The sequence below is a fragment of the Notothenia coriiceps genome, unplaced genomic scaffold, assembly GCF_000735185.1.
Source record: "Notothenia coriiceps isolate Sejong01 unplaced genomic scaffold, NC01 NC01_scaffold00024489, whole genome shotgun sequence".
NCBI lineage: Eukaryota > Metazoa > Chordata > Actinopteri > Perciformes > Nototheniidae > Notothenia > Notothenia coriiceps.
The window spans coordinates 91,020-112,985 of record NW_011357190.1 but is presented as its reverse complement, the minus strand read 5'-3'; the positions used below and the strand labels follow the sequence as shown (position 1 = coordinate 112,985).

The 21,966-nt window shown below is 42.1% G+C and overlaps 1 protein-coding gene across 1 annotated transcript in view; it reads right to left on the bottom strand.

Annotated features, from left to right (window-relative positions):
* Positions 1–21,966, bottom strand: part of LOC104955037 (protein EFR3 homolog B-like) — a 44,405-nt gene that overhangs the window by 18,381 nt on the left and 4,058 nt on the right. The window contains exons 2-10 of the mRNA XM_010782262.1: positions 14,396–14,472; positions 12,156–12,283; positions 9,336–9,486; positions 7,432–7,553; positions 6,934–7,083; positions 2,073–2,207; positions 919–997; positions 429–564; positions 154–315 (exon numbers count right to left, since the gene is read on the bottom strand). Of these exons, the coding sequence (XP_010780564.1) occupies positions 154–315; positions 429–564; positions 919–997; positions 2,073–2,207; positions 6,934–7,083; positions 7,432–7,553; positions 9,336–9,486; positions 12,156–12,283; positions 14,396–14,472 (1,140 nt within the window). The remainder of the gene's footprint in view (positions 1–153; positions 316–428; positions 565–918; positions 998–2,072; positions 2,208–6,933; positions 7,084–7,431; positions 7,554–9,335; positions 9,487–12,155; positions 12,284–14,395; positions 14,473–21,966) is intronic.

Here is a 21,966-nt window from a genome sequence, read left to right as displayed (position 1 = left end):
CACACACACACACACAGACACACACACACACACACACACACACACACACACACACACACACACACACACACACACACACACACACACACACACACACACACACACACACACACACACACACACACACACACGTTCTCACACACACTGACTCACCGATGGTCCTGATGACAGCCTCCTGCAGCTGCCTCTCCTCGTGAGCTTTGATAATCTTGGTGCCGATGTTGGTGCTGCCGTCATAGGAGCCGGTCAGCTCGTAGTCCACACTCAGACGGAGCTGCCGCAGCAGGGTGTTGAACACCTCCAGCACTGTGGGACCTGCAAACAGTGACTCATCAAAACACTAGTTCAAACTCTGTGTGTGTGTGTGTGTGTGTGTGTGTGTGTGTGTGTGTGTGTGTGTGTGTGTGTGTGTGTGTCAGACTTCTCACCTACGGAGCCGCTGGCTGCAATGGCGGCTGCCTCCAGCAACACTTCCACTATCCCGGCTCGCACTGTGGCTGAGTTCTTGCTGTTAGCGTCAAGGTGACCGAGAAGCTGCTGGATGACCAAGTGAGAGTGCTGAGACTGGGAGGGCAGGAGAGAAAGAAGGAATTAAACCAAAAACTAAATCAAATAAACCAGAAAACTGAAGGAAAAGAGGGAATTAGAAGTGGTGTAAATCTGTAACATGACATCAAGTCATTCAAAAAGGTCAAGAACTAGGGTGCTGGATAGCTTGGTGGGACCATATGTCTCCAATAAAGGCATCACAGGGTGGATTTTGAGCATATTTCGAATTAGCCGCCTTTAAAACGTGTGATAAAACTTAGATACAAATATGGTACTGAGTGAATCCTACTTGGATCTGGATTTATAGACCAGGAGAAAGACAGAGAAAAGGGGTGATGAGGACGTCTTAGTGGACACTGTATCACTTACCTGGATGGAGTACATTATGATTTTGAAGCAACGCACTGCAAAGGTCTTCCCCTCCCATAGAGAGTGGTTATCCAAGTGCCTGGAGGGGACACAGACAGGAGGACAGGGACGATGTTATAACACATTGACAGGAGGTAGTGATGGTGAGGATGGCAAGGGATGAAGAGCAAATGTATAGTTTCTAAAAAAATCCCAGACATCAAGACTCAATCTGGGTTTTTTGTGGGTGGAGATCACTTATGTTAAATACATGTAAAGATGCCCAACCATGAGACGTATAACGATGTACTGCTATGTGAGAATAGAGAGACATTTAACTTTGTCTTTCATTGTTCAGTGTATTCAGCAACGTTCATCAAACATCAAGGTCGTCACTGTTGAAAACTGTGCACAGACAGAGAGGCGCAGGAGGACAAATATCTAAGGCTCGAAACAGACAGACGCTGATGGATGGACGAGAGCCGGTCTCGAACAGAGCATGACAAGTGAGATGAATTGTAGGGAAAATTGAGAGATAACTGGATTAAAGAGTTGAAAGGGAATATGAATGTAATATTTAACTGTATAAAAAAGTAGGTTTGCAGTCGATAAAAGGCTCTAGACTTATAAGCAAAATTCAAAATGTGGCTGTTTAAATATACACTGTATTAGTTAGCTGTATTCATAGATAATAAGTGCTCAACAGACAACTCAACTCAGTACGGAAATAAATAGTTAATGTCTAGAGCTCTAGGGGAAACGGCTGAGAGATAAAAAACAAACAACATAGAAGAAAGAAGAGTAGCTCAGATTCAAACAACAGAGGAAGATGGATGGAGGGACATAACTTCAAATAAAACACGAATCACAGAGGACCAGGTTCAGAGACATCAAAGTTCAATGACAACAGCATAGAACATGACCTTAGAAAGATAAGGCGGTGAAACGCAATTTCATTCAAATACAATGTCAAATGTCTGCTAGTCATGCACCGGTCTGGAACTGTGTAACCTTGCCTTGACCTTGTTGCTCCGCCGACATGCCACTCAGTGCAGAGATACAAAAATACCGCAACATAGCATTAAGATGCATCCTTCCCTTGTAATTAATGCGCCAGAAAACGAGCAGAACACAAAGGAAGGAATCACAGAAAGAGTTTTTAGGAGCTGTCTTACATCAGCACGGGCGTGACGGCGTTCTTGATGTTGCCATAGGCGGCTCGTCCCAGCAGCTCCCTGAAGCAGCGCTCCGTCAGCTCCACCGGGCTCTCCTTCTCCTTCTCCGACGCCTGCAGCGGAGAGGGGGAGCGGCTGGAAGGGAGCGAGGCAGGTGAGGAGGCAGAAAAGAGGGAGAGGAGGGAGGGGAAGTCGAGTCGAGTCGGGAGGGGGGAGAGAGGGAGAGGCGGCGAGAGAGAAAATGAGAGAACGGAGAAAATGTAATTTATTCAATAATATTTCCACAAAGGTGAGATTTCTCACACAGAAGAAGCACTCTGGACTGCCTCCACTGCAGCCTTGAGGTGACTTTTCCCCTCGCAGTGGAAATTAAAAAATGTGTGTGAATTTGTGCAATGCCATTCTGTTATCACTATGAAGGACATGTTAGACGTGACAGTGTGTGTGTGTGTGTGTGTGTGTGTGTGTGTGTGTGTGTGTGTGTGTGTGTGTGTGTGTGTGTGTGTGTGTGTGTGTGTGTGTGCACTGACACCGTGTCCAGCCTGTCTCTGTTCTCATGCATAAAGCCTCCACTATAACTCCATCTTAGTCATGACTAGCCCCGGGTGGTCCACCAATGATGACATTATTTATTAACAGCCTCACTCTTTCATCAGGCCTGCCGCTGCTGTGGAGGTAATGAGACTTCCTGCCTCTCTGGGCGTTTCTAACTCAACTCTGAAAAAATACACTGACATTTGAGGGGCAGTGGAAAACAGTAAAAGCAAGAAAAATAAAGGATTAATATTGGTTTTACTTTAAGGTCACACACTTAAATGAAGCCATTTTATTTTTAGTGGTGCCAATGAGTTATAAACCGCTATGGCTGAAAGGTTTAGCATTTGTTCAGCGGTAGCTTATAATGCTTACGAATCCACTCCCATTGACCCTTATCGGATTGAAAAGTGCATCTTAAACCCCATTCATTCTGAAGTCAACCTAACAGCCTCCAAGTACACTGTTTTCAATAATGATTTGGAAACTGACAAGCATGCAACAACAACAAAAAATCAGCCATTTCCATCATCTCGAAGACTACTTGGCTAGGCAGTTTACCCTTATATCTGCTCTCATCAAACCATTTCCCAGAGGCAGTGTGTGAGTCTGTGGAGGGGCATGTTAAAGATCATTTCTGCTAAACGTTTCTGCTGAGGCAACGTCTGGAAGAAAATGGCTTAGGGAACACAAAGTCTGAGCAGGCACCTACACATTAAAACCAATAAATCAGCACGGGCCTCCCTGTCTGTGTGGCAGGCAGGGGAGCAAACATAAAAACAATTTTTTTTAAAGGGGCGCTATTAAGCTCATTCTGAGGTTGTTATATGTATTTGGTGCCTATATTATGACATGTTTCCATGCTTTCATGTTCAAAAAGGCCTTTATTTTTCACACACTGCCTTTGGTGGAGCACCTATTTTCATCCTCTGTCTCAAACCAGAGCCCAGTCTGCTCTGATTGGTTAGCTGGCCGGATCTGTTGTGATTGGTCAACTGCTTTGAGCTGTCTTGCCCCTTAGTCTTCTACGTACAAAGAGTTGGAGCACTAGCCAATAGAAGCAGTGTTACGTAGTGCTGTCACTATGTTGTTGAAGTAAACAAAGGAGTCCAATGGAGGCGTTTCAGTGAGTGTGTGAGAGAGAAGCTCCCTCTGGAGGGAACACAGGGATTTAGGCCTTTACCATTAATATGCACAACAAACCATATAACACGATGCAGGGAAGGGAACAACCGAAAAAGCATTATAGGGTCATTTTAAAGGCTAAACGCAAACAAATATGAATTAAAGAACATTATTTTGCATGACAAAATGATGTTGGGAATTTGAAAACAACAACATATAACATCCTTCTAGTTTTAATCAACTTTGGAATCTGGGCTCTAGAGTTATTGGAATCTAGTTATACTAACTTTAATAATAATAGTTTAGCCAAATGTGTATATGCATCTAGGCTAAATCACCAAGTTCAAACAAAATGAATAGACACAATTGTGCATCATTCAATAAAGATTAAGAATTTGAATGACGATCTTTTGAATGAAGCCTTAAACTATTCAGTTCAGCATGAAATCACAGTTTTTGTTCTTGAAGTATGACAAACAAAATGGGTCTCTGGGAAAGATTGCAGGAGCTCCACAAACATCTAAAGAAATCTCAACTGTCCAAAGGCTTGGCTAAGACTGTCCCCGAGTTAGATCTTTAAGTGAACACGTACATGTGCATGGGGATTAATGTAGAGAAAAGGCACCATCTGTGAGTTTAATTAGACTGTACGGACTGCTGTGGGTTTTTACGTCTGGTAATGACTGCACATTCACAGCAGGGGCAGACTTCATAATAACACACACAGAGAGAAGGGAGGCTGAGAGGGAATCGTGTCTCTCTGTTGGAGCCTTTCTGTCTGCTGTCCATCTGTCTCCGTCTCCTTCAATAAGCTCCACATTTCCATCACTGTACTTTCTATTATCTACCCTCCACCCAATCTTCCAATGTTCTCCTCGCTGCCCTCCCCTTTAACTTGAGAAGTCGGCATTGACGTCAAAGTGAATTTCACTATGTGGAACGCGGCCAAGAGAGGGAGGCTACAGACTCTCTCACTGGCAACCTCCAGCTCTCAATGTAATTGTGATCCTTTTTTGTGTCTCCAACCAATTCTGTTTATCCTCTCTCCCCCCTCTGTCTTGTTTAACCTTTCTACCCTTGTCTTTGTCCTTGGAATACTGCAGGTGGGCAGCAGATGTCCGTGAGGGGATCAGAGCTGTCAGTAAGTTCTCTCAGTGATGACAGTGATGATGAATGACGTGGACAAATATGGCCTAACGCAAGACAAATAGCACCGGTCGCCGACAACACAATAACTCTTGACGTAGATACCGAGACACAGCGGTCAATGTGAATCATTTTTGGTCATCAAGTTTGCCACCACCTGTTCGCAATGACATGGTAATACCAGGGCTGTATTACCTGTCTCCTAACTGCAGTCATACCATTTTTGAACCCTATAATTTTCTCACTTTTACTGAAAACAGTTCTTTCAGTGGGTTGAATAGTCAACCAATTTTCAACTAATCAACATTATGACATTTAATATGATCAAAAAACAGCCATTTAAAGAACAAATGATATGGGTAGTCTGCGGTGCAGTGGAATAGTGCGTTGGTGTTCGGATCAGGTTCAAACCCCACTGCAGTCAGCATGTCACTTCACTGCAAATTGCTCCTCTGGCGATTGCCCACAGTATTGAGTATGTAAGTCCCTTTGGATAAAAGCGTCTAACAAGTAACATGTAATGTAATATAAAATACTGAGATTTTGATAAGTACCGGCTGCCGGGAAAAAGAGCTGACGACTTATTTAAGTCCAGTCGGCTACTATAATATATTCATTTTTGATTTCAATTAAATCGTTTTAAGAAACAGTATTTTAAGAGTATGTGTCTATTCTGTTAATACATTATTACTATCATTGTGGCATGTCCTTATTAACTGAATATTATAGACTGAAGGTGCCAATGATGATACAAAATTAAGTCTAATGATTCTTAATTATAACAATTATAATAAGTCAGGAAAAGGTATACTTTTTACTATAAATAGTTGGGGTTTAACGGTTCGCAAACATTTCGGTTCGGTACGTACCTCGGTTTTTAGGTCACGGTTCGGTTCGGTACGTTTTCGGTACAGCAGAAAAAATTATCACAAAACATAAAATATATATATATTTTTTTTAGTTACAATTAAACTGTGAATAAATGTATTCACTCAAATAAATACAAAATATAATAAAATAAACATTTCGATGCAGCATTTCGATGAACTGAAATAATCTGTATTTGAACTGTACTATTACCTAAGCAGCCAGTTTGACATTATGACTTGCTTGTCATTGTATTTTCATGCTTTTTTAAAGAAAAATTAACTTGTCCACATTGCTTGCCGAAAGGGCAGATCTGCTGGCACTAACAATGTCTCCTGCTGTGGAGAACACCCTCTCGCTAGGGACAGAGGTAGCAGATACAGCCAGGTAGCGCTTTGCTAACATGGCAACATAAGGATATTTGGCGTTTGTAATAGCTTTGGCTCGGTCTGAACTTTTTGCGAGTGGTGGAGGCTTAAATGCTAGTGGGAGTTGTTTGCACTTCAGTCTTTTTTCTTTTGGTACCGGTGATATTCACTTTCGGGTGATGCCTTTTCAAATGAGTGTGCAAGTTTGATGTATTGCCAGCCGCGTAACCAATTTTAGTTGAACAATGCCGACAAACAGCTTTGGTTCGGTCCACCTGTCTTTGTCCGTCATCCTTGTACGTAACTGCGAAAACAAAATGTTCCCAAACCGGAGACTTCAATGATGCTGGAGGATTTTCGAGCTCAACTTTATCTGCGTTCGCCATTTCGCCAGTTCCTCAAATTACTGACTAAATGTGAACGCATCCCTGTGACCAGCTCTCATAGAATGCCTCTCGTCCAATGAAATGACTTGGTCGCTCTATGACGCGTTGACACACGTGTACCGAACCGAAGGGCCCGTACCGAATAATTTCGGTACGGGTACGTGTACGTGTACCGTTACACCCCTAATAAATAGCTATTTACAGCCTTTGGTTAAAACACACCAGAAGCCTAATAATAAATAATGGAATGCTGCTGCTGTGAGGGACACTGAATTTGACCTTTACTGCGCTGGGAATGCACCCGGGCCCCTCTGGGTGGCTACTGAGTGGACAATCCACATCCTTGTGGAGAGCCGAGAGCCCAGATGTTTTTTTCAACAGACCTGATAAACAGCAACTTACAAAAGCCCAAACATGTTCCTGGTGCACACTCACCTCTCCGTGCGCTGTCCACTCTGCAGGTTGAAGAGCAGAGAGGGGACGATCTTGTCCATGTGCTGAGGGTCCCAGATGTTGGCCTGCAGCTCATCGTTCACAGTCTTCCTCACCACACCCTGCAGGCCCTTGATCCCTGCCATGCGGATCCTAGCAGGCAACAGAAATAGAAGATCAGAAATCAGACACCAGACATCCTCTGACTGGCAAGAGAATCTATAAATGGAGGATTTAATTTAGGAAATCTTGTTTTCGTCTTGTTTGTAGTCCAAATCTGTTAATCTTTAATCCTGCAGAGCTATTTTTTAAACGTTCAAATATGTCACTTTATCTATTTCCAGCAGATGACAAAAATCAATTTCAAAAGGATTGCATTTTTTTCATAAAGATATTAAAATATCGAGGGGGCAGAGGTAGTCTAAAAACATACTTCCTGAAGCCAGTCTAAAAAAAGCTGTTCAATCTGTCTCTAGCTCAATCGAGCATCTGTCCACTCACTTGGTGCGGATGTCAGGGTCCTCAAAGCTCGAGTGGCACATCTCACTGAAGCGCGACACGAAGAAGTCATAACTGCGGTGGTACGATGGCGTGTCCTCTTCTATGTTTGCAAACTTCACAAACTGAGAAGAGAAGAAGAGACACGGGAACAAATAAAACCTTTGTTCATGTCAAACATAACTTCTACAACTCAAGAGATTCACAGAAATAAGTCTGCTCCTCGAAAGCTAGTTTGTAAAGAGTTTTCTTTTCAATTTGATTAAAGCCTAAATCCCCATGATGAATACTTTTCTAAATTAAAGTCAAACCACAGTGCCATAACATCCTATTAAGTGAAGAGCAAAGGGCAGAGGGGGGGTCTCTCCCACTGGGTCGTAAAATGTCACCATTTAAACACGCTGGCATTAAGCTTCACAACCATCTCCAATTCATAAATTATGAAGTGGATTTCTTTAGAATTAAAGCAGAGCAGATGCTACCTGAAGCAAGAAGTATATAGCTAATTAACATTACAGCAGGTGGTGATAAACCTCATCTCCCCCTTTAAACATAAAGAAGAGTTTATGTTGAGTGAACATCTAGAGCCTTGTGAATCTATTTCCTGTGTACAAAATAAGTGCTTAGAGTGGTTTTGAAATGACAGAAAGTACCCTTGAGTAAATTAAATGAAGTACTTGTGTGCAACTGCTCAGCTGCTGCAGTAAATCGCTGCAGCAGCTGATACCCGGAAACTGCCCAGGATTATTGGCAGTAATGCCGGGCAGCTTCCAGATATCAATGTATCAACTCTGAAATGCACTCTGTGTCTGCACGAAAGCTGTAAGTGTACGGTTTAAAACAGTGAGTGATGGATGGAGAGCTGAGATCATAACATTTCTGATGCTTTCCAAAGAGCTACACCGAGAGAAACTAACCCTATGCCCCGAGACGTTTTTTTTTTATCACATCACATAAAGCAAGATGACAGAAACACTAACTCAGGTACTGATGTGTTGATGAGCTGGCTGGTGCTGGAACGGGCTCTGCAGCACAAGGTGTTTAGGTCAAAGAGTGTGAGAAAACCTGGCCGGGCTTGAAGTCCTGTGGTGATAAACTCTCTAATCCGCTCCTTTCACCGCTCTGTGACACTGCTCTGCGGCTTCAGATGAGCCATACAGTGCACATTAAAAGGTCACCTATTATGCTAAATCTATTTGTTCAAGACTTTCATACATACACGTGTGTCCCCTCTATGTCAAGAGATTCTGAAAGTTTCAGGAAAAAATATTCGCTCGCTTTTTTCCCTGATCCATTTATATAAAAACCTGTCTGAGAATGAGCTGATCAGATTTTGGCCACTTTGTGATGTCATAATGGTTTTTTTGCTTCTATAACCATTAGCCAATCACCAACCAAGGTAACCCCCCCTCCCCCACCTTATCACCTGAATCTCCTCCTAGAGCAGGGGACCAAGACTTCTTGGTCACCTTTTGTGACCAAGAATGTATGGCTAGGCAATTTCGTTTTGGATTCAATGATATTCAAAGCACCCTTTGGTTTCTGCAGTAAATAGAAACTGTAAATCCTTCACAATATCACCTTCAATTTAGTAAAATAAAAATGGACAGTGCATCTACTCCACTTTCAGAACTTATAAAGATGAAAACATCACTTCATGACCTTATTTTAATGTTTACCATAACTTTTACTTGAGTTTTTATCACAGTACAGTTTATTATAGATATGTTTCACACTGTACTTCTTTCATAAATCTGTATAGTCATAGCTAAACCGAATGCTCATCATGAATTAGGATCAAAGCCAGCATCTTAAAAATCTTACACAGTTTGTTGTTTTTCATCGCTGCAAAACTATCAAACATCTGATGGACTCTTTAAAGTAGTGATACGATGGTGTATACTCACAGAGTTGGTTCCTAGGATCTGCAGGCTGGGCTTGTCGGACTCCAGCAGCTTCCGCACCATCTTAAGGAAACTCTCCACAAACAGGTTGATGCTCTGACAGTGGCACGCCATCAGCAGCTGGTCCAGCGCCTCCATGGCTATACACACATACCTGAGGAGGAGGAGGGCAAGCACACACAGAAACATCTGGATGACAATATCTGTGTCTGGATAATAAAGTATGTGCGTATTTCTTTTAAATCTCTAAATTCCCATGGCTCTGGAAATATTAAAGTACATAGATAACAGATTATAGCAAGACTCTGCCAAATGTTAATGTAATCTGTGCAAGCTGTTTGCATTGGCGAGATCATCACAGCGCGTCCTAGTCATGAGTCATAAAGACAACAACTTCTGTGGCATTTAGAGTAGGTACAGAGAGCGCAGAGAAATAACCGTTGATGACCCTAAAGCAGTTTAATGTTGAAAAACACGACCGCTTGCCTCCATACAAAGTAGGAGTCATTATAGAGTACAGAAAAGGTTCAACAACACAAATATTTGGTATAAATGCAATGGCATAATTGTACAGTTCTCTATAGAGTTTGCATGTGGGATATATGATAAATGTATACTATTAGACTGGTCCTTTAAAGAGCCTGTGACACGATTTTCCCCCATCATCCAAACCCATCAATTTGAGTAAATATTGTCCCCTTGAAAACCGTTACTGAACTGATTTTGGATAGTTGTACTTTGATAACCATTAATCTGCCCTTCAATGTTGACCATTTCCTGGATCTTCTCGGGGATTCTTCAAGTCCCGCCAAATTATGGGTGACGTCATTGCGGGCACAGCGCTCCAGCTGCACCGTTCAGGATCCCAGCATCTGCATGTAAACGCACGATGGCGCACACAGCAGCAAGCTCAGACAGCGATGACAGTTTAATTTTGAACGTGTCTGAGAGCTCATATGAGGCTGAAGGATCGGTTTATTTTGTATCTGTTAGAAGTTTAGGAATTAGGTGCGTCAATATGGGCGATCATACGGTCATGTAGCCAGTGGTGGACTGGGACTAAAAATCAGCCCGGGACTCTCGACCGGCCCACTTCGGTACAACTAGTAAATTGTCAACGGGGGGAGTGGGGGATGTGCTAGTGACTTATCCGACCGGCTCACTTCGGTACCGGCCCATCGGGATTCGTCCCGATGGCCAGTCCGCCACTGCACCCAGCCCAGCCCACGTAAACTGTCAACGGGGGGAGCCTCGCGTGGCGGGGAAACGGTGGACCTAGTGTCCCGATCGGAGTGGGAATAGTAATAATAATAATAATAATAATAATCCGTGCATTTTATCCATTAATTTCCCCAACATTGTGGTAAAAAAAACACACGTTTAATCCATGTTGGTGTACTACTACAACCAGTGGTGTAGTGGGGATGTTTTTACTGGGTGGACGGGGTGGTGGGTGGACGGGAGACACTATGGACGCGCTCGTGAACTGTCAACGGGGGGGGGGGGCTTGGGGACCTCTGTGTCGCCTGTCAGCGCAACTTACATGATGCCGTTTAGACAATATAATAATAAAGGGCGGTGCCGGCTGTCAGCGAACCGATCCGGCCTTTCGGCGCGACTATCACTCAAATGCGGGACATAGTCTCAATGTGTGGGACGCGGACAAATAATAAAATGCTGTGTGTGCAGTCCCGCACAGTGCGGGACACCTGGTCACCCTACACACACAGTTCTGCCCCTCACACACACACGCTTCAAATCAAGTTGCATAAATGCTTGAGCTACGTTTTTATTATAATTACTGTGAAATCTGCCTATTATGTTTTCGTCATTATTACAACAAACACACACTTGCAACTGATAACACTGGCAATGATTTTAGATGTATTAGACTATTAAAAAAAGAAATCATGCTTCAAATAAGTGGGGGTACGGCGTACCCCCGCGTCCAACGCCCACTACACCACTGACTGCAACTACAAAAAGCTAAGGTTTGTTTTCTCATCAGGAAATGCAGACCGGCTCAAACAAAAGATTTTTAAATCATCATCCTCACGATCATTTAATGTATCATATGTTCGCCGAATTGACATGAAAGCACTAATAAATGTAGTTTCATCCACTTGAGTTTACAAAAATAATCGATTTGTTTTTATATCAGATCCGACGGGAGGAAATTCAGCAGCTCTCACTACCGATTTTTAATCCTAATTTAATCATCATCTTCACCACGATCATTTATGTTTATGTTCGCCGAATTGACATGAAAGCACTGACAAATATGAATATACTGTAGTCAACTTAATTAAAACGTTATTAACGTGCCTAAACTCAGTAATTCACCATTTCTACGCATGACGACACACTTTGTCTGTGTTTGGCTCTCTCGCCGCACAGTGAAGCGTTCCCGCATTGACGTCACTTCCGGCTTCCCCCAAAACCTCAAAATGAGTCGAAGGAATTTTCCAGCGATGTTCGAAATTATTGATATTTATCGGAACGGTATCGCTTTTTATTTTTTAAACTGACGGTTCGAGATTACTAGTAGCCCACTATTTCATTGCACAACAGTTGTTGGGTTCGTGTCACAGGCTCTTTAAAGCATCTCTTTGATGGAAGGCAATTCCAGGCACCACTTTTCTTATTAATTCATAGCAAGATAACCTCCATTTCTTAGAATAAGTTATATTTAATAGCTTCAACTTTGCTGAATTTAAGTTGAATGTGTGGCAGATTATAAATACTATTCCTAATTGCCAAGCAGAAACAGCCAAGATGTCTTTTGAAAAGTGTTTTCAACTGTGATTGACGGAAGACGCTCACCCGTATCTGTGTCGGGCCACATCCCTCGACAATCTCTCAGACAGGTAGGCTCCGATACGGTCCAGCTTCTCTGGAGCTGACAGGGCGTAGAACGTCAGCTTCTCCATGTTGGCCTTCACCAGACCATCCTGCCAGGGTGATGGGGGGGAGATAGAAAGAAGGGGTGAAAACAAGACGAAGGAAAAACGTTTTACAAGGTTTAAAATCCCTAAAGAGTAGATTACTAAAAATGAGAATCCAGTCAATCTCGGATTGCCATGAAGCTGGTATGTCCACTAGGGCTGTGCATTGTTAACATCCAGTGCACAAAGGATTGTATGCAGGTAAGAGTGAAGAATTGTTGATATTATTTGGTACTGGCTTGTTCAAAAGGCATTGAGTACAGACACCCAATGTCTACTAAACAAAGAGGCAACTGGTTAAGACACGTGTGTTGACTTCCACTGAGAAAGAATACATGTTCTATTCCATAAACATGTCTGAGCTGATAGTGTGTGTAATCCTCCTCAAAAACAAAATTGAAAGAGTATAACTAGTCCACCAAGTTTCACCTCCTACTCCAGCCCTTGACCTACTTCTCTGATCAGTTTGGTCAGGCGGGGAGAAAGCTAAATAACGTTTACAGTCCATTGATATCTAGTTGACATTCAGGCAGGAGCCAAAACATGAAGTCAATGAAATAGCAACACCCACAAACAGAAATATATAAGACTGTTATGTTTTGGAGAAATGGGAACTGATTTGTACACTTTAAGTATTCTGTGCGTAGCTATGTAAGGCAAAATATCTTCAAAAATAATAACTGCTGTTATACATGGGCATCATTCATTATTTATATCATTAACAGCCAAGGAAAAATAATCATATTTTTATTTTCCATTTCTGAAATGTTGAACCCTCAGCTGGGGATCTGCGAGCTAAATTATGACTTGTAATATTTAAAAAACACAGGTGTTACTGCTTCATTGAAGATGGCTTTGTGAAGTTTTCCAGTGAGCAATGCACAATACCAGGACCCTGAAACCGGAGCAGGAACAATTCTCATGCTTTTCAAGTCAAAATGTGGGCTGTGAAAAAGGGTCTAGTCCTCTCATCAGAGGGTTATTTCAGAGGTCAGCACAGGGCTAAAGCTCTGATTTGTCTGCTTATCAAAAACATCCTTTGGCTGGAAATCCATCTCCGATCACACAGCCAGAATATTGCAGCTGTCAACAACCTGCACTTTTAAAATTGATTTGTTTTTGTTCAATCATTTTGTAGTTCTGTGGGAAAACAGTGCTGGCTTCTGTTAGAGTCAGCAGAGTAAATTGTAGACTCTTCCCAATGATACACTCCAGTCATATGCACTCCAATTTAAAACTAGTAATGTATCCTACTGTGGGGACATTCTGACACATGGAGAGTCTATATTTAGGCTTCTTACCACCAATTATCTGGGAGAAAACACAGAAAATGTGAATGGAACACACCCACATGGACACAATTTGGAGTAAATGTTATTAGATGGATTTATTATTCCCAAGCTGCTGGGATTTCGGTAGTTACAGTCTCATCCACAGCTGATGAGAGCCACATGTAAGGCCAGTTTTGGGCGCACAAAGAGCAGATGCACACACACACACAAAACAGCGAAATGAGGTCTGCTTGAAACAGTATGTCCCGCATGCTGCAGTTTTGGCCGAGAACTGATTGGTAAAGTGGGTTACTGCAGTAGCAAAGAGGCACTTGTGAAAAGTTTCATCTGCAACAAATCAGCTGCTTCTTTCCATCCAAATGAATTCTCTTTATGAGTCATCTGCATCAGATCTCAAACGCTAGAAAAGAAAGGGCATGTGGCTCGATACCAACAGCTTTGATGAAGATAGTTACATCTGAGGCTGTGTGTGATGTTTTCTTACCACATCTACCCACTCTTCCTACTTGAAAGACAATATCATAATAACACTGCGTTTATATTTACCTGGCAGGGACCACAGATGGAAAGCTGAATCTGATACAGAGCAATTTATGCTAATATTTGATGTGTTCTGTTGTGCGTTCTTGTTTGTGTTCAACCTAATGAGCTATTGAAACTTATATAGAGACAGTGTTCCTCTTTAAAAAGAATTATAATAATGTGGCAAGAGGCAAACCATTTATATATACGAGCATAAAGAAGACAGAACACAACTTCAGACAATAAAAATAACCATTTAGGTTCAGAAAGGCATTAGAAAAACAAAGTCACTTGAGCTTCTCACCTCTGGGTCTTCTGGGAAGATGTTGTCGACCAGTCTCTTGTAGCGAGGCCTGAGCGCCCCGCAACAACCACAAACCCCTGAGGATGTAAAAGAGATGACCGAGATTAGACTTGTGCAGCATGACTGGCAGAAAAGCAATAAAAACAAAAGAAAAGTAAACACGTCCATTTCTTTTTCATCCATCTCTCCTCTATTCGTCTGCCCTGTGTAAGCCTTTCCAAACGAAAGAACACAGTCCAGAAATAATAAGGTACGTTTGAAATCAGCCACTTGTTCAAAGGGGAAGATTGCAGACTCTACATAATGACTTCACCTTAATAACACACCCACTGAAGTAGTGGTGGAAAGTGAAGTGATGTCAAAATAAGTAATCAAGCATGAGATTAAACGATGAATTAGGAACAATCATTTAACACATGTAGCGGTAACAACCGTAAAATGTGTTGGCAAAGAAGTCACAGCTAATCAAATACTGATGGGTAAGCTAACGAGCAACTATTGATAACAGCCTCGTCTCAGCAGTGATGCCGTTATGGTCCTATTAAAATGGCACACTTTAATATAAGTGTACACATTGCTCATTTTATGAAGTGCTGGGGGTTTCTAGCCTGTGGAGAGTGACAGATTTAAATTTAAATGAGCGGCTGACGTGCAGAGAAGCAGGGTATTTCTAGGAGGTGCTGAATGTGGATAGATAATGCAAACTGACAGAGCTCTGTTAATAGATTTAATTGAATCAGGTCAAAAATAAAAGCAAGCATCCAGAAAACTGCATTGTCAAATCCTCTGCAAGAATGCCAAATGATGAATTGATATCGCCCGATTAAAAACATGGAGATTCTGATAAACAGTCACCTGGCCTAAGTGACTGTAATGCTGTGGGAATGTATTTGAGAAAAAGCCGGATATTCTCACACACACACACACACACACACACACACACACACACACACACACACACACACACACACACACACACACACACACACACACACACACACACACACACACACACACACACACACACACACGATCAATGCAATCAAGACAGCCTAGAAGAGAAAAGTGCAACACAGTGAAGAGTGATTTCTCTGACTTTGCTTTGAGGAGAAAGGCAAGCAAGGCAGCGAAGGGAGAGCTGGATTGTGATTGGTTGAAGGAATTGAGCAGTGGTGAGTCATAAGGAGACACTGAGAGAATGAAGAAAAAAAAACAAATGCATCATTCAACCGTTGTTGCAGCTCAGGATAACAAATATTATTTTCCTGCTCACACCAAATAAAGGCTATTTGAGTTTAGGAGGTATGAAAGCTGATGACAAAAAGTAGGCCATCGTGCTTTCAGCAATGCATTCACGTTTAATGAAGCGTTTGAGAGGCTGACACTTTAAATAGAGATAGCAGAAATCTAGTTAATATAAAGACAAATGAAAAACAATCTGCAAAGAAACATATTTTCCTCTTTCCTTCCTCCCTCCTTTCTAACGTCAGCTCACTTCCTTCTCTTCTCCCAGAGGAAAAATGTTTCATTATTCATTATTTTTTACTTTGTGGTTAAACAGATTGGAGTATTTTTTGCTGATGGTGCACGAAAACCTATTATGAGAGCATACTGACCCGACATTTACAGGATTGCCAGATGCCTCACAGTGTGCTCTATCCAACATAAGACAGATTCTCCGTGGAGTCGTCACATCAGGACTACAGTTGATCTTTTAAATGCACCTACAAATTGTATAGGAACTCTTCAACCAACCCATACAGCCAGAGACAAGCCTGTTCACACTCTGAGACACACAGACTGTAACACAGGTGTAACATGCTCTCAAAATCACACAATTCATTTTTTCAAAATAAAATGGACCAATTATGCCCATTTCACAGATGATTGAGGCAAAAAGCTGCCATGTGCCTGACTCACCAGTGCAAATGGATGAGCTGAGCCCAGCTGTAACAACACGTTGCCAAACACACAACCAAGATACATGCACCACAGAAGATATAGCACATTGCTAGTTTTCCATCTGGCGTCCATGGGCATGTATATACTGCACATATATAAACATTAAAAGGATCATTCCAAATGCATTAATAACTACACCTATAGGACAATTACCCTATTTATTTATTTTAAACCTTGTTTTAAAAAGTGCAAAAGGTTCCATCTAGAGCCAGAGTTTGTCTGTTTTGAGCTACTGTAGGTACATGGAGAACCTGCTCTCTATGTAGATATGAAGGGCTACTTCAAAGGAGACAACAATTCTCAGTTTCCGGGGATTTTACACTTAAAAAAGCAGATATGAAGTTATGAATACCATTTTCCAATTCGTCCCACTAAATACTACACTGGCCCTTTAAGAGCTTGTTTTATCTGTAGATCTAGACTAAATATAGTACCATACCTAAGGAAACGATGAAAGAAAAAACACACACAACACTTTCTACCCTTGCGGTACAAAGCACCGACGCAAAATATTAGAATAGGGCTGCAACTTAACTGCTACTAGCTGAAAACACATACATTTGGCTGCATTTCATTTGATCTTTTTTATCCAAAGCACACTGACTGACCAATTCAGATACGAACACACCAATGGCAGAAAGCTACATTGCAATATGAGGGTTGACGGTTGTGCCCAAGGACATGAGGACAGGAAGACAAATGACCAACCCACGATGGCCCCTTCTACCTCCTAAACCACAGCTAATGCAGCAGCGCTCTGTTCTGGGCTACGTTCCTGCATTCCCTGGCCTTCTGGTATGTTATCACTGACCTACACTTGGGAGTAGGGCAGCCAGTACAGGCAGGATGTCCTTGAAAAGCCTTTTAATAGAGCAACATGCATATTTAGTGCCTTAATCACTTAAAAGCCGCTCCGTTTCAAGGCCTCTGAAAGTTCTCATGAAGTCCGCAGCAGGAGCTCGGCTGGTGCTTATCTTTGAGAGTGGCGTGTCTATTCATAGTCCTCTCTCCTCCATCACTTCAAATACTAATGAGGCCTCTGCACCCCTCCCTCCCGTCCCTCTGTCCCTTCCTCCTGCACCCACTGAGCCTCCCTCTCACACCTTCTCTCATCCTCTCGGTGTTGGCCCGGGGCCTGAGTGTAGGAGTCGCCGATGAATTAATGAAAATGCAGCGGGTCCCAGGAGTAGAGAGGAAAGGGTGGAGGACAAAGAGTGACAGAGACACAGGCGGCTGAAGAGGAAAAGGAGACAGAGATGGAAGTGTGATGGGGGAGGTGGGCGGTGAGTCACAGATTAGCGCTACTTATTGCATCTCCTCTGTCCAGCACAAATCTGCCCTCTCTCTCTGTCAACAGTAGAGAGACGAGATTTTTAGGGAGGAGTAGTCAGATGGCGTAAGAAAAGTTTAATACACTTTTAGGTCTAGTGTGCCTAAAATCCACAACCGTTTTAACAGCTGAGTGGGTGTAGCAATGTACATGTTGTTTCCCCCTCTTCTGGCACACTGCAAGCATCCACATTTTCCATTAAGCAGTTTATATTCCTAGGTTCGTTTTTTGCATGAATTTAAAGTGGCTGCCATTTTTGTTGGTTAGCTCATAAGCTAGTGGCATGTGTTGTTGTGGGAATGTATTTATCAATCTAATCGAATAGAGTTTGGGTTGCATATTTAAACACAGAGAAAGGAGAAAGGTGGGGAAAACCTTGGCGATAATGAAAGGAGAATTCTGGAAGTTTAGGGAGGCAGTATCAGTATGTTCTCAGTTCACAGAAGTTGAAGGTCATACTGTTTGGTGCACAGAGAGCGTAACTAACAACATTGCAACAAATCGTCTCAACAAGAATTTCCCCAACTCTTAGCAACGACGTGAAAGCCAGTAAATAAAGATAACATTAGCAAGGAAGAACCACACAGTTTTATTCTAAAAGTAAGTAAATGAGCATAATACTTTTCTTTTACACATGCCATATACATTATGTTACCGTCCAAACTGTTTTTTATTGAACAGAGGGCAATTCATCATTCAGAAAAAATATAGTTTTAGGATTTGCAGAGGCTTGATAAAAAGCATTTTGTGTGTTATGGTTGCTTAAGTGGCCCCACATACTGGTCACTAAAACAACGAATGCTAGAGGACTGCAACTTATGATCATATTCATTATCAGTTAGTTCATTTCTGTTCTTTTGACAAGCTGATTAATTGTTATGTTTTCCAAAAGCCAAAGATGATGTCTTCAAATTGCTCGTTATGCCCATAAACAGTACTAAACCCAAAGACCTTCAGTTTCAAAATTATAAAAAGGAGAAAAGTAAATACTCAAATTTGAGTGGCTGAAAGCTGTGTTTTTATTCTTTGCATGATAAAAGACTGAACGAATATTGAATTTTGCGATTTGTTGTCAATTTATTTCCAATTGACAAGTTGATACATTTTTGCAAATCTAAAAAGCTAATGCAATAATTGTAAACATTAACATATTCTGTACCTCAAGTTATTGTGCTGCAAAACCATGTTTGTGTTGGAGATGATTCTCTCTCTACACTGTATAGCTTCAGAGTTGTGCTTGGTTTGAGTTGTTAAGTGTTTCTTGTGTTAATAATGGTGGGTTAGAGTGGAAAAAAGCTAAAAGAGATCAGCAGGGTGGGTGGACAAGAATTTCTCAGCGGTGAAAAACACACACACACACAGGGGGTCTCACGACTTCCACCCACTCTGCATGGCCGGCTGACAACACATTTAGGGGCTGGACACCAAGCGACTCAATACACACTCGCACATAAACCCACACAAACATGCTCGCACACATCGAGTAGGACGGAACAATGAATTACTGGTTAATGTTGGGAGACAGAACAAGGTAATGGAGAGAAGGCGGACATCTCTGCAGCCTGGTGCAACTTTGCCCAGAGCGATGTCTCTTACATGTTACCTTACATGTTACACTGATTGGATGCTAAGCTACACATCCACGCAGAATGTGTGCATTACGTGTACACATGTGTGGGGGTCTCCACCCATTCAGATCACTATAGCAAGGAGCAAGCCAATCACAAAGTTGTTTTTATAGCCGTAACAATGGGCTGGTACATTAACAGATTACACTCTCCATTTCCCACAGGATGTCAGCTTAACGCTTCCCACATTAGGGTGAGAGAGAGATAGAGGGATGGGAGAGAAAATGCATCCGGAAGCGAGAAGAAGGAGAGGCAAACAAGAAAATACATAGCTCTGAAAGACATGTTTGTGCATGAGAAACAAAACATTACTAATAAAAGGAATACTCTGTCTTTTCTTTCTTTATTATTTTAAAATCCTCCACACTTCCTGAGTGTAAATAGAGCTACTGCCTTGTTGGCAACACAATAAAAAGGAATTTATCTTGATGATATAAAAGTCAAACTTATTACAATAACACACACAAACAGGAGTGTGTGACAAGTAGCATATCTTGCTGCACCTGTCCTGGAGCTGCTCTGCTGGACCAGAAGTCACGTGGCTGATAAAACAGGGTAAATATAGTCCTGCATGGAGCATATCAAAACACATTTAGGATCTATGTGTGTTCATGTTTGTATGTTTGAGTGGTTGGGTCTGCAAGAGACAGAGCACCATCACCGGCATCAATACACATCAGCTTCACCCGGGGGTCATGCAAAGCAATAGTTTTACAGGCCAGAGTCAGTAAGCACACAAACGGGAGCAAAGACCCTGTGGCCACCTACATGCTGCTGTATACACATGTGCATAATACATGATACTTCTCATGATGGTTATAAAGACTGTAGCCCTTCAGGGGAAGTATTACATAAGAGGGCGAGGGGGGGGGGAAACCGACCAAGTCTTGCTATTTTTATATCAGCAAACAAGGACGGCTAAAACGTCCTTAAACAGAAGATTCACGTGGTAAAATACGAGCACACGCAAGAATCTGTAAATACGAAGAGGGAAGTGTAAGGCTGATTCAACAGCCAGCCAATATGCACATAAGCTGTCCCTCAATGAGTTTGGGAGAGCTGTATAGAGCTGAAGAGAGGAGGTGGGTATCGTTCAGGAGAGGCTGACAGCATTAAGCGTGACAAAGAGGAAGAAATGTGAATTTTTGTCACTCTGGCATGGAGATAATGACAGCAATTCAAATGTGTTGCGTGTGTTACCACAACATCCATCTACCCCCTCTCTCCTTCTGTGTCTTCAGGCTATAGACTCGCTGCACGCAGAAACATACACAGTACATCATTTTCAACCATAAATCCAAGTATTATTCAAAGCACACACTCCACCGAGAGTGGGTGGAAGCGAACATGGCTGGTATTATGCGACCAACATACTGATGTACAGACCCAGCTGCCAACAAATTCTCACGACACAAGGCCGATCCGACACACTATGAATCACACAGTCAAACAGGCACTGAAACTGGGCTGTGAGGGACTCAAGCCCAGAGAGCCACATTTCCATACAGGAGCTCAGCAGAGCGACGCACTCTGTCTTACTGAGCTAGTTCTTCCAGTCTGCAGGTTTAGCCTACTTAGCCAAGCATTTTTCCATCAATAGTCTCGAAAGTCAAAGCAAAGCTAACTATATTTTTAATTAGCGCTAATCAATGAACAATATATCAACATGTCAATGAAAACAACATAGCTACAGAAAACACTAACACCAAACGCATTTTAACATGATCTTAAAGTTTTACAGAAAAGTACCAATAATTAAAACTTCTAACCGCACATATACTATACCTGTTTTCAAGGAAAACAAACCCAAAATAGCAAAGAAATGTGAAAAATATTAAAGGATAATAAGAAAACATATATAACTACAACAGTGAGCTGAATATTTTACAGGTGTAGAGAACATACTGTTATCACTTCAACTACAACAAAGGAAGTCATTTGATTAAAAAGTGTTCTGACCAAAGAAGTGTCCGGTACCAAAAATAAACATCTTCAAAGCGGTGTATCCTTGTAAGCTATTACTGATATTAAATAGAGCAGTATCCTCATAATAGTCCAAGTTCATATCATGCGCTTTTAGTCAGTTGCAGTCTATCACAAGAAAGCTAAGAGGGAACGTGTTGGTAGAATGTAGGAAAACTGGCTGAACGCTGCATGCTTTACATTACTCACATACTTAAAAAGCCTTAAACACACACACACACACACGAATACACATAGGAAGAATTATTGTAATTCTTACCGTACATCCTTCGTGATGCTGGACTCTCTCACTACAAATGGTTATTTTTTCTCAATGCAGCTTCAGTAGCTCACACAGACACACTGCTGTGCCAAGAGGCACTGAAAACGCACACAAACACACACACACACCGCTCACTCTGGTATAAATGCCTGCACGTGTGCATGGAGCTAAAATGCGCACCGTGATTGGTGCAGAGCTTGGACCGATGCACTGAGTTACACACACTTTTCCTGCCGTGCAGACACTCAAGCACACGCAGGCACACACGCACGAAAGGGGGCTGAAAGGCAACGTCAGAGAAGCGTGCCGTGATGACCTTGGATTTTCCTGTTCGTCTTCTGCAACAGCGCTCCTTCTGAAGGGGGCTGTGCAAATTTCACATGCAGGCACACACATACAAACACAC